Source organism: Bacillus rossius, chromosome 6 (genome assembly GCF_032445375.1).
Source record: "Bacillus rossius redtenbacheri isolate Brsri chromosome 6, Brsri_v3, whole genome shotgun sequence".
In the NCBI taxonomy this organism is placed as follows: Eukaryota; Metazoa; Arthropoda; class Insecta; order Phasmatodea; family Bacillidae; genus Bacillus; species Bacillus rossius.
This window is the reverse complement of record NC_086334.1, coordinates 45379400-45393119: the sequence shown is the minus strand read 5'-3', so window position 1 is coordinate 45393119 and position 13720 is coordinate 45379400. Positions and strand designations below refer to the sequence as shown.

The 13720-nt window shown below is 35.6% G+C and overlaps 1 protein-coding gene across 2 annotated transcripts in view; it reads left to right on the top strand.

Moving 5' to 3' along the window:
• Nucleotides 1-3168: 3168 nt before the first annotated feature.
• LOC134533120 (lysosomal alpha-mannosidase-like) overlaps nt 3169-13720 on the top strand; it is an 80725-nt gene continuing 70173 nt past the window's right edge. For both annotated transcript variants that reach the window (XM_063370390.1, XM_063370389.1), the window contains exons 1-3: nt 3169-3470; nt 9826-9928; nt 12204-12285. In XM_063370390.1, coding sequence (XP_063226460.1) covers nt 3345-3470; nt 9826-9928; nt 12204-12285 — 311 coding nt within the window. In that variant the 5' untranslated portion in view covers nt 3169-3344. The remainder of the gene's footprint in view (nt 3471-9825; nt 9929-12203; nt 12286-13720) is intronic.

The window sequence follows — 13720 nt, the reverse complement described above, 5'->3', positions numbered from 1 at the left end:
TGGACGACTACCCCTAGCATGCTGCTGTCGTCCTCCCCTTCCGCCAGCCGTCGGTGGAGCCGCGCCTTAGACCTGATGAAGGCCTCCGCGCTTTCCCCCGCCTCCTGAGGCCGGCAGAACAGTGACTGTTGACACCGGGCCCGGGCACGGGCGTCGTTGAAACGCTCCTCCAGTCCGTTGGCGAAGTCACCCCACTCCATGCCGTATTCTCCGGCTGTGGTCCACCAGTCAAGGGCACACCCCCTCAGCTGATCGCACGCCTTCTCCGTCCACTCATCTGTAGGCACCGCGTATCGTGCCAGCCTGTCTCGGCATGTCCGCAGGAACTTTGCGGGGTCCTCGTGCTCCTGCCCTCCGAACTCCGGCAGCTTGAGGGTGCCGCCGGGGCGCGGTGCGACAGGGGCCGCCGGCGTCGCTGACGGTCTGTCCAGCGCGAGCTCGCACGCGCGGCACATGAATAGCCCATTCCGGAAGTTAAGGAACTCCCGGGCCTCGGTGCACGAGCGGTGCCTCACGGTGCCGCACTGGTGGCAGAACGCCACCTCATCGGGCCGCCGATGACATCCCCTCGCGCCGCACTGAATTGTAGACGTCGGCCCTGATTTTCTGTCGTCAAAGTCTGTTTTGTGCTTCCTATCTGTGTCGCAGGTACAGGTGGCGAAAACCCCTGCCGCGGCATGATTTATTGGCAACCCTGGCAGAAGGCATGCGTGGCATACCCCTTCCATGTCTATCTTTACCGCTCCGTCACGGCTCATGTTCGTGCTCCTGTTCGGCGCGTAGCAGCTGCGCAGCTGCGCCACCTGATCCGTGTGCGAGGCGCGCGGACTTCCGCTCCCACAGCCGTTATCTCGCCTGACGCGTAACTTGATGCGCGTCTGGCGTGTAACTTGACGCGCGCCTATCGCCAGGTGCCCGCTCCTTTGGCTGTCTGCGCGTCGCGTCCGTTTCCGCGCGATTCCCGACTTCCTACGCGAGCCCTTACTGGTACACTAATTTGAAGTATAAAATTTGAAAAATTTGAGAAAAAATTTGAAAAATTTGAAACAAAATTTGGAAATTAATTTTTAGAAAATTAAAGCCACACTAGTCGGGCGCCAATTTGACGCCGTCCCCGCTACCTCTGAGTATTTAGACGTGATTTTGTTCAGTTCGTGATCTCAGGGAAGGTTCGGCCTTGTGGCTAGAGGTAGGGGTCAACGCAGTAGGGCCCCCCGAGCTGTTGAGGCCACTCGGGACGCCTGAATAATAACACAAAACCTCTTCAGATAGTTGGTGAATTTAATACAGCACAGCCCAATACATGGTGCTGCCCGTTCTGGCCGTAACGGTTTGCCCGACGCGACTAGTCACACGCGCAGCTCACTTCCTCAGTGGCGGCTCACGATTCTTATGCGCGTGAGGGGCAGACTCGTATACGTGACGCGAAAGTTACAAAAGACACTCTGACATGGCACACGATATTTTGAAGCACAATACACTACACTAATACCTAGCTCTGGATAAACTGGGCTAGCAACACGTAGGCCCGTGTCTCCGGCGACTCTACGTGGTGACTAGGTGTGTCCCAGGGACTGAATCGTTATTAAGTTTGGTGGCGCACTGCAGTACGACGGTGATACATAAGCCCTGACATGACGAATTACACTTAGGCGAACAACTATTCCGCTAACACATTACACTTGATAAACTGGGCTAGCAACACGTAGGCCCGTGTCTCCGGCGACTCTACGTGGTGTCTAGGTGTGTCCCAGGGACTGAATCGTTATTAAGTTGGATGGCACGTGTCGCCTGCTGGCTGCCCCGTGCGGGCCAAAACTAAGTAGCCTGTAGGCTAGGTTGGGCGTGAAGCGCCGACGTAAAAACACATACTCTCCCCACAGTACTTACGTATGACGTAAACACTCATCTCGGAGCACTGATTGAATTAAGTTAAGTACCTCATGGTAAATTTAGGCCGACCGCGGAACTGTACAAAAGGTTGAAAAGAAATTACACTATGGAAAACTACATGTCGGTGAATGCAAAGGTTGAAGGTTCCGCGTTGCGCGCAGGCTGCCGGCCTGGTTGAGCTCTCGAAGGACACTAGCGGTGTCGCCGCGCGCGACCCCCCTCCCCCGCCAGCCCTCCCGCGGAAACGTGTGAATTTCGCGGGAAACTGAACCGGCCAGGTTCGGGACAAATCGCACATTGAAACATGATTTTGCAAAGACTTAATTATTAATTAATAAAAAATAATGTTTAATAAAATCCTGTGGAAAAACATAATTATAACAATTTGTTGTAGTGCGGCGGAAGGATATGCCACACCCGGCCGGATCCTTGCGCCGGTGTAGCACTCGTTGTATGGCGTTCGCCTCGTCGCACGAACTGCACTTTGCTGCGCGCACGGGCGCGTTCGGTGCACACGCTTTTGCGAGACGTTGATGAGGCATAGCGGTCTATGCGACAGAGGAGCATTGGCGGTCGGCGTCAGTTGTTTCTACTAACCTTTTAAGTAACTAATAATTTATAAATGTACCGTAAATATGTTACGGTATATGACTGCATTAAAATCATTACAACCATAAAAGGCATAATGGGTTAGAATATGTGTTAAAGTAGCATATTAACTAGTAAAAACTCTTTGAAATTTGTATGAGTTTTAAAGCAGAGTATTTTGAAAGTTTGTTGTTTTTGCTTTAATATATGTCAGGATATCAAATGTAAAAATGCGCAAGTAAAATAATCTATGTCAGAGAAAGTGACAACTCATGTTGGAAAATCATAAACAATATAGGTATTAATGTGTTCACAATTGTAAAAAACTGTCTACCGTATCAGTTATTAAGGTTCAAATCCTTGGTTTTATATCTACTACTCTTTTCTCTATGGTTTACAAAATCCACCCTCACTCTTTTTTTTTTAATTCAAACCATCTACGGATTTTAAATTCCCGCGCACAGGATTTAGCAGTAGAGCCAATATTGCATTCCAACTATAAAAATTGAAGTTGTTTCGTTATTATGAGATTTAACAGAACAGTATACATAATTACAGCAATATTTTGTTTTCATACTTTTTTGTGTGCTTACAAGAATGGCACTCAAATTGAGAATTTCTTGAACCCGAAAGTACTCGAATGTACGGGTGGTACCCCAATTGTGTGTTATATGGATGGCAACACTGAATTCTTTTAGCTTGTTTTCTACAAATGCGCACAGTGTTGCCAAGCGTCGTTTGGCAGATTATTTTTCTAGTGTGATCAGTGATCCTTGTGATAAATTAATATCTTAAAATTCCTAAGTCATCTGCTGTTGCCAGTCGTGTCAGATATAACAGGGGTGAAAACACTTTGTGATGAGATGTTGCGAATGACAAATTTTATGGCGTACACTTTCGTGTGTACTGTAATATTTATGTATGCCGGTACTCCGGTTACGACTATTTCACCTAATCCACCACCACCGGTTAAAACATGCGGTTACAAGGTAAGCCTGTGTAAAATATTTCTGGCAATTTACCATAATTTTTTATACCGTCGCACAGGCTACCTGTCGCAGACGCCTTTGGGTTCGATGTATATTCACAGCAATTAAGACTGTATTGAACGAGTTATATTAGTTTAAAAGCCACCACATTAACTGATGGTAATTTGCATGGAGTTAAGAAGTTAGGGAGTAGGTGTGTGTAATCTCTGCTGTGTTAACAGTTGAAGTCAAAACAAAAAACGACCACGCCCCCTTGTGAGAGCAAAACATCACTGGTTGCAATGCATTTAAATGCAGAATACTGTATTTTGTTAATCTGATATTAGCTACCAACGGCGTATATGTGCAAGTTTATCTTGTTAAGATTATGAAATGAAATATAATTTTGTGTTGCAAGACTGTAACGTGTGATTTTTTAGTAGAAATAAGGCAATAAATCCCGATATATGTAATGACGAAATGGGTTATAAAATTAATTTATTGCTTACTTAACAGCATTCAGGTAGGGTGCATTGATGTTATTAAGGCAGTATGTTGTGTCAATAACATTATAGTACCCTTGTTTACATTATTTGTGCTTAAAGAAGGTTTTTTTTCGTCATTTCATTTATCGGACTATTACAATGTTAAAGATATTAGCTTATTACCTACATGTCACTGTAAACGAAATGAACAAATTAACTGATATTTAAATTCTCGTCATAATTATTAGGCCTATGTGTATGGATGGATTAGCTGTCACGAGCCCACACGTCTATATTAACTTGTACATGCTACAACTTTTGCATTTTATTTATATATATATTTATTTATTGCAGTGGCCACGCAATAGTAAACATACCAGTAGTTTCTTCAGAGCTAAATTAGTCCTTTGCACGAATATTTCACTTTAGGAGCCAGTACTGTAAAGTAACAGTAATAACAGAGGGCACACATGCCTACCTGCAGCAATGTTGCAGTGATTACATTTGCAACTTTTTTTTTTTACTATAGCGATTCCAAGTGTTATATATTTATACTGTCTACGTTTTAATTATTTTTCATCCCACAATTTTAGCCTTGAATGTGTGCCTTAAGCTTCTTTGAGATCAGTGAGGATTATAAAATGCTAGTGAAGATATATTTAAATCGAAAATTATATTTTTGTATTTTTTGTTCTCATAGGGGGCAATATTTACCCACAATTTCCCTAATATTCATATCCATTCAACTATAGATTTGCAAAAATTAGTTCATAGAAATTTTTTCTAGGAAACCTAATTATTTTTGTCAAGATTTTTTCTTGGTTTCCCTTACTTGATGACACACATAAATACTATGTAGCAATAACCAATCAATACTTACTAAGACTGCATATAAATACAAAAAATACTTATGTTTCTGATTTGTAATAGGTAAAACAGTTATTCTTGAATGGAATAACAAGATCACTTGAAGCTCAAAAGGAAGAATGCATACATAGCTACTAGAAGTTTGACTGCAAAAATTCTCATTGACCCTTAAACAAAATTGTCTTTGTAAACATCTTTTGAACAGAATCACTAGTTTAAATTATATTCTTAGCAAAATAATTGAACCTTATACAAACATACTTATCAGAAACTGCTTTTGTCAAATAAACAATATGATTATTCAATGGGGACATGTCATGCATATGCTGATTCAAAGAGGAAAAAAATGTCTTTTCGTCTTACAAATACTTTGCACGTCCTTAGACAGGTATGTTATTCCACCTCTATCTTTCTGTGCAATTAATGAATTTTCAGCATTTCCCTCTGGCAACTGGTACATCTTAAATTGGTAATTCCTGAAAAACACTAAAAATATTTTACAGCATTTTTAATGTAGCTATACTAACCTAACCTACAATCTAGTGTTGTTACTAACCTAGCCTAATCAAACACTATCCACATTTGACTACTTCGAAAGAAATATTTTCGAAATTGATTTTTATTACTTTAATTACGGAAAAGTTACGCCGAGGGAATTTTAGAACAAAATGATACTAAACCACACTGCATAAAACTAAAAGTGAAATGTTTTACAGATTAAATCACTTCTCCTCATCCATTTCCTCACCATATTTTTTAAGTTAAGTCTTATAATCGTCGACGATAAAATTGGTACATTATTGGGCTTTGGTAAAAGCAAGCTGGTAGCACAGTGTTGCAAATTTAAAATAGTGTGAAATTATGCGAAATCAACTACAAAACAAGACGTACTGAAGTAAAAACTATAATTTATTAACAAATAACAAGACATTACATAAATGTATATAATTTGGACAACAAAAATCAATGGAAAATATATTATGGTTTCATGCAGATAACACAATCAATTTTATTTCATTTTTTTTATTTTTTTTAATCCACCTGCAGATCCCTACATGAGCCAACAGCTCAAGGGATATTGACCTTGTCACATTATAAACAAAAATTAAACATAGTTAAAATTGCAATAAAATAATCAAGTTTACAATTATAATGAATTTTGCTAATCTACACTTTCAACAAATAATCACAAATTTTATAATTTTCACAATTTACACAACACAACAAACAGTACATATTTTTCATTTAATATACTCTGAATCATTTGTAGGGTGTCCTATTAATTATACAGCAAATTACATATTATTTATATTGTCATTACAAGGTGTTATTTCACCAGCTAAATAAATATTTTTTTCCTTTGATGTATTCTCTAACAACTTTTTTGAATTCATTAAAATTTTGTAGTAATATAATTTCTTTAGGTAGTTTATTAAATAGTGTTATACCTCTTAAGTGTGGAATTTTGGTTTCAGTTTATAGTTATATCTTGTGATATATGGTCCAGTATGTTCAGATTCTACAAAATTATTTACAATTTTACAAATAAGAGCAACCTATAAATATATTACGAAAAAAAAGGGAATATATTCAACTCAGTAAATAAAGGTTTACATGAGGCTCTTGTATCAGCTAAACATATAATACATATGGCTTTTTTTTGCTATCTAAGAATTTTAATACTATTACTACACTTACCCCATATTTCAATTACATATACCATGTGTGTGTGAAAAAGTGCAATGTATGCAGTTCGTAGAGAATTTCTGTCTATAATTTGGCTAAGAATTCTGAGGGCGTAGCAAGCTTTACTTAATTTATGAATAGTTTGATTGATATGTTCATTCCATTTTAGTTTATCATCAATATGTAAGCCCAAGAATTTAGTTGATTCAGTTTGACTTATCGCTTGATTCTGAAATTCAGATAATATTTTATCAAGCAGTCTTTTATTACCAAATTTAATAAATTTTGTTTTATTTATATTAAGTTTAAAATTATTTGCATCAAACCACTTATTCAAGTTAATTATTTCAAATTCAGTTTTATTTTTTAATTCCAATATTTTTCTGGAGTTATAAGAAGATTTGTGTCATCAGCAAAAGATACCTACTCGTACAAAATTGTACTTACTACAGTCAGAATTTTTTCATTAGTTTTCCTTATCCCTATATTTACACATGAGTTATCCATCAAGTCAAATCTGTGTGGGATTGTACATACCGCCACTTTGTGTTACATAATGAAGGTAATACATATTTCAAACTGAGATACACAGTTTTTGATTGTTTCTTTAACACGTAATTTCCACCTGCTACTATAACTATCTCATCTTCTTTCTTGAGACATGTCTTGTCTTCTCTTATTCCTCTCACCATTTCAATTATAGAAGCTCCTGGTTTGATATAAACTTACTTGTGAAATGTAATTCCCGTCTGCTTTTTCGCTAGCCTATTTGTACAACCATAAGCACAACACGAATTTTTTTATTCTTTCTTGAACACGTAATTTCCACCTGCTACTATAACTATTTCATCTTTCTTGAGACATGTCTTGTATTCTCTTATTCATCTCACCACTTCAATAATAGAAGCTCCTGGTTTGATATAAACTTACTTGTGAAATGTAATTCCCGTCTGCTTTTTCGCTAGCCTATTCGTACAACCATAAGCACAATACGACATTGTTTTATTTCATTAAAAACACCATTTAAAACTTGTATTCACCGTTTGTTTTGGTCGCATTAGTGGGCGTGTCCCAAAAAGCAAAATGACTTCAGCATCCACGCCATACAACCACTCCCTAACTTCTTACCTCCATGGTAATTTGTCATCTGATTGGCTAAAGGCCCGAACACAATCAACATAGTGTTAATACATGGATATTTATAGCGAGTAGCATTTGCATACCTACACAACACACAACTAGCACAGCTGGCTACAATGCTTGGTTTAGCCTTCGAAAAATTAATGTTGCTGTAGTTGGTAGTATGTAACTATAAGGAAAAAATTAGTTAACTTAATAAATTCCATTACAGCACAAATTGCACAAATAAATTTTTTGTAAGTTTCATATTACATATCAAAGTCTATCCCTTGATCATAAAGGCATGATCCTGAATACATTAATCCTATGGTGCATGATGCTTGCTGTTTTAATTTAATACTTTAAAAGATCCTGGATACAAAAGCATTGTGTTGTAACAATAAATAATGATCGTGTTACCAGATAAAATAAAAATCTGAAAATGAATTTTATTTTACGTTATAACTTTGTTTGTATTGTAATATATTAGTTAACGTATCCAAGTTTATCCCTCGAACCTGATGGCAGGATCCTGTAAATATTGATGATGTGGTACATGATTCTTGGTGTGTTAATTTAGTACTTCAAAAGATATTGGATGAAACAAAAACTTGTGATATACAATTAATTATGATACTAAGTTAAATATCAAGGAAAATTTTTCCACTAGACCTGACATAATTGTATTGTAAAATTCAAGTTTTTGTTACATCCAGGATCATTCGACACACTAAATTAAAACAGTGAGCATCATGTGCCACTGGATCATTCATGCCATCAGGATTAAGGGATAAACTAGAATATGTGATAAGAAGTCTAGGATATGTTTGCGATAGCACGCAAGAAGCAGTTTCATAGAGAGCAGTTAGTGGGTGAAGTGGAAGTGGAGGAAAAAATATAAAGGTGATAATGGTATTTTGTTATTTTGAGAGGCTCAACCAAAACATTTTTTTATTTCCAAAAAAATGGTGGTTTTGAGTATTAGAAATGTTTATTAATTGTACTGGCAAAGAGTGTTTTTAAATTTCCTATTGCATTCTGAAAACGTTTGATTGTAGGGAAAACAGTGCTATAGAATGAAATTCTGTAGTAAAAATCATAAAAAAAAAAAAAAAAATTAAAATATTAATGGAAAAATCTATTAAATCTATGAAAGAAAGAATTGACAGTGATTTCAGTAATAATGTACATTTACTCCTTTTTAACTCGCCAAACCAAATACTGTAAAATATTTTTAATCGTTGTTTAGGAATTAACAAGTTAAGATGTAGCTATCCTGACCTAACCAAAGGTTCATACAATTTCACCGTATTTTTAATGTAGCTTATGTCACCTAATCAACCATCCACTCTCTTTAAAAGTAGTTTAAATGTAGTTCAACAGTTCTGAATTTCTCCATCACTTAAGACCATGAAAGATGCTATAGACATCTTTCTTGTACGTTTTCATCCTATAATATGTGCTGTTGAAGTTGCTTGTGCGAGGGGCAAACTTTGGTGCCCTTCGGTAAACCTCGGAACTGTTTGGCCTCGGAGTGGACTCGTGTGAACTAGTTGCTAAGTTTTGTGATAATATCTAAGCAACCATTAAAAATATTTTAAAGTATTTTTAATGTAGCTATACCAACCTAACTAACCACCACAATATTTTTACGTATAGTAAATGTAGCTAATCTAATTGAATCCATCATTCTAAAAATATTACAAAATGTAATATTTACACCGAACATGGACAAATGCGGCCTCGGAATGGACTGTTGTGAATGTTAGATTTCATCTTGTGATTCTCTCCATATATAAGAACGTTTATCTGAATCTGGCTATAATAAAAAAAATGGTGGCAGCTAGGTCAGTGACAGGTATTGTAATGTAAGTTATAAACAGTGATTTCTTGAAAACTAGTTAGAATTTAGAAATGCTGTTTTTTTGACAAATAGAGAAACATCTTTAGTGTTCAAAAAAAGTCTTTTCGTAATTTTATTTATTATTTATGGAAAAGTAGTGGTGTAAGAATTTTACCTTAGTAGCTTTGAAAAATGTTTTGACATGTAGCCACTGGTGCATATTGCATCATCAGCACTGGGGTTTGTTGTGTTGTCGGCAATGGTGTTTGTTGCGTTCTCAGCACTAGTATTTGGTTGTGTTGCAGTACTTGTATGCGTTGCATTCTCAGCACCGGTGATTGCTACATTGTCAGCACTGGTGCATGTTGTGTTACAGTCCTGCCCAAAGCTGGACCCAGCCAAGTTGAACGTGCATCTGATAGCCCACAGCCACGATGACGTCGGCTGGCTGAAGACGGTGGATCAGTACTACTATGGCAGTATGTGTACAACTGTCACTGTTATGTACGGCTTTTCTGCCTGGTGGCAGTCTGCCAGTCTTACTGGATGACGGTGCTAGCACAGTTTGAGTTCTGTTTTCATAACGAGGGTAGTACGATTGAGATGTGCATTCATTTAAATTGGCAGATACATTAAAATTATGTGAACTTAAATTGATATTACAGTGAATTATTGTAGAAATTTTTTTTAACAAACGGGAAAATAATGCAACCTTTGCTTTAATTTGTTTTGTAATATTATGATTTGAAATGCTAAGAGAATAGTGTATAACTTTTCTTAAAACAATCAGTTTTAATGTTTAGGGATTTTATTTGCAAAACATATTTTAAGATGCGTAATGAATTTACTGGCTGTTTTATAATCTGTGCATTTGATGAATGATTATCTAGATGAATTCAGTACCTAATTGTACTGTATTTCAGTGTCGGTACACCCCTTTCATAATATTTTTCTGTCCATTAACCCTGTCAGCATAGGAAAAAAATATGTTAAGATCACTCTTAAACAAAGTATTTAGCATAGTCCTTTCAGTGCTATCTCTTGTGACAGCACAGTACATTGGTGTAAAGCGCTTGCCTTGAATCTGTAGTTGTAGCGACAGTGGTTTTCATAAAGGTACATAGTTCTTACTCATTGTATTCCTTACTAAAAAAAATTTCACTATATTTGGTGAACACCTTTTTATAGTTAAGGAATATATGTTTGAATTTCACCTTACTTCAAAACCTATATATTTTTAGCTGCTCCATTCATGTTGAAGCAACCAGACACAATTGAAGTTTTTTCACAGCACAGCTCATAACTGTGCATATGAAAACATGTTTTTCACTTTGTTTCTTGTTGCCTTATCCGCAGCTAAGCATTGCAGATTTTCTTGTACACTTTCTATAGTTCACAACATTGTAACAAGAAATGTTAAAAATATCTACAAAAAACTTATATAATATTTGAATGTTGAATTTTTACAGCAAATATGTTGGTTGCTTTAACAGTAGTACAGACAAAGCATTATTGTTTTCCCTCACGACTTCAATTCAAATATTGATTGGTTTGGTGTGGTAAGGTATCTGTTGCAAAGGAAACTTCATATGTAAGGATGCATCTTTTAATGTTAATTTGATATAGGTACTTGTCTAGTGCTTTTGAAATGAAACCCTGTAACTAGTAATAACTTAACTTTTATTTGTTGGCATAGTACATTTGCAGCAATAAGAATATGAAACTTATAACCATTTAAATAAATATTTAAACATTATACTTATTTTTTCTCCTAAAAATTTGTCTTATTTTCTTTATTAGTATGTTGCACCCATGCGAAGCGGGGGCGGGTCGTTAGTATAAAGTATTACTTTACAAATATTATCAACATTTGTTTAATGTTTAATTTTGTTTTATGCTTTAATTATAGTGGTTAATACAATTAATGGAATTACGTATTTATAACTGACTCAAAATTGTTTTTTTATGTAATTTGCACATGTCTTTTATTCATTTACCTACCGTATTACAGAAGATACAAAGAAGTGCTTAAACTGCTAAAACAGCTCAAAATCACAGATATTGAACATGAGCAATCACAGTTTTTATTTGCAGTTAATGCTTAATTTAAAAATACTTCCAGTTCCCCCTTTTGATATATGTTTTAGTGTAATAGCAATTATACCCAATATGGACAGCAGGTTTAATTTATCTTTATTAGGTTTGCTCGCATTGCATACAATTACTGAATGTTCTGGTACTTATTTTGTGATATATAACTGAGAATATTATTTCAAGCTCTCAGACCATGTAGCATATTTATATGCTATAATAAAAGAAAATATTTTCTAATAAATTACAAAAAAAAAAAAAAAAACTGCATAATTTGCTAATCTAGAAAGTTGAAACTATTTTTGTCACTTTAACCATCAACTTTGAATGTAAAAAAGGTTTCCCTGTGTGTTTTTATTAAAAGTGCAATTCACCCCAAAATTCACATTTATTTTTCATAAAAATTTCCAATACTTTTTTTTTTTTGGAGCTCAGTGATGTGATCTCAGATACTTAAATGATACATGTTCATGTGTTTTTTTTTTTACATTTTTTTACCATTGAAAATTAACTTTCTAATGGTCTTATTAAGGTACACGTCGAACAAGGGCAGTGCTAAATGCAAAAATCTCTTGTTGGTAAGAGGATGTTATTGGCTCTCACACTGAACTGTGTGTGTGGTGAGATGTTCTGTGACACAATAGTTGTGTTTTCTGTTTGCAGGTCACACAAGCACACAGAATGCTGGAGTGCAGTACATCTTGGACTCCGTGATACAGGAACTGAGACGCAACCCAGATAGGAGGTTAGTTATCAAGTACATGCCCTACAAATGTTATCTGCTCTAGTTGTTTACATTTAGATATTGGAGGACAAAGTTTTTATTTCACAAGAAGCTATTCACAACATTATATTCTTTATGGAGCAACCTCAAACTCATTTTTTTTCAGTGTAATTGTAATTAAAATATGTTGGATCAGAGTGAAAGTCAACCAAATGAATTGTTAGATAACAGTATAGTTTAAGGTTTTTTATTTTACAAGTTTTTTACCATATTTGTACATAAGAGTATTAAAAATTGGGCCTATAATAATAGAATAAGTTAAACATATATTTAAATCCATCCTTCCAATTGCATACAAGAATTGTCTGCTAGAAAATTTTTTATTGACCATTTGTCATTTAGGTGTATATCAAGGAAACTCCCAGATTAGTCAAGTGATTATTCAGTTTCTTGCAATAGCAATCTCATATTGCTTTCTATTGAGGTAGTGTTTCATGCAGTTAGCTATTATTATACAAACAGCATCTATTTCATGTGCTTCGCCTTAATATTCTGTTTGTGTAAATTATTATTTTTTAAAAAGATTTTAATGTTTTTGAGTTTTTGGTAGTGAATAAGGTTTACTGCAGTAAGGGATTGGTAAAAAAAAAGAACACTAAGCAAAGATGGTGAGCAATAAATGATCTGGTGTATTAAAAACTGGAAAAAATAATAATAATTTTCTCATGATCTGCAATAAAATTTAGATACGTCTTGTTTTAAATTTCCACAAAATATCCACTTCAGTTGAGTCCTTTCTTACCTGAGTGATATGAAATGCTGCATCTTGCATGTGACTACGTTGCATTGCAACATTCCAAAATTTTCTGAGATGTAAATCTGGCTTTATCATGGCTGGGAAGGATGAGGTATGACAGTTGCCATTTAGTATAATGTTAATGCAAGACCAAAATAACACCAAAATATTAGTCATTGCACCACATAACACTGAAAATTAAGGTACTACACTAAAACAAAAAATAATCTTCATAATTACCTAGTTTTGTCTTTTAGAATATAAAATTTAACTAATAAATCTTAGTTTAGATATGTAATTAAATTATTTAAACAACTGAAAAAAGGTTTTAATTGAAAAAACCTATTTGTCAAACAGTTAAGTTACAGCCTTCAACATGGCTTATTTATATTTTTTATTCATATTAATACATACTAGCTGACCCATGTAAATATTTCATACAGTATCGTGATCAAACACAGAATACTAATATAATAATGTGGAAATAAGTAATTGAAAGTTTTTATTAATGAAATACACCAATCCCTCACTTAGCATGTCTTTAGATTGCGTGAATTCATTTAGTGTGATGTTAATTTTACTGCCCCGGTCAGTAAAGGATGGTTTGGAAAGGTACACGACGTGAGTTGAAGGTCACGCCCGGGAGGACAAGTCAGCCAG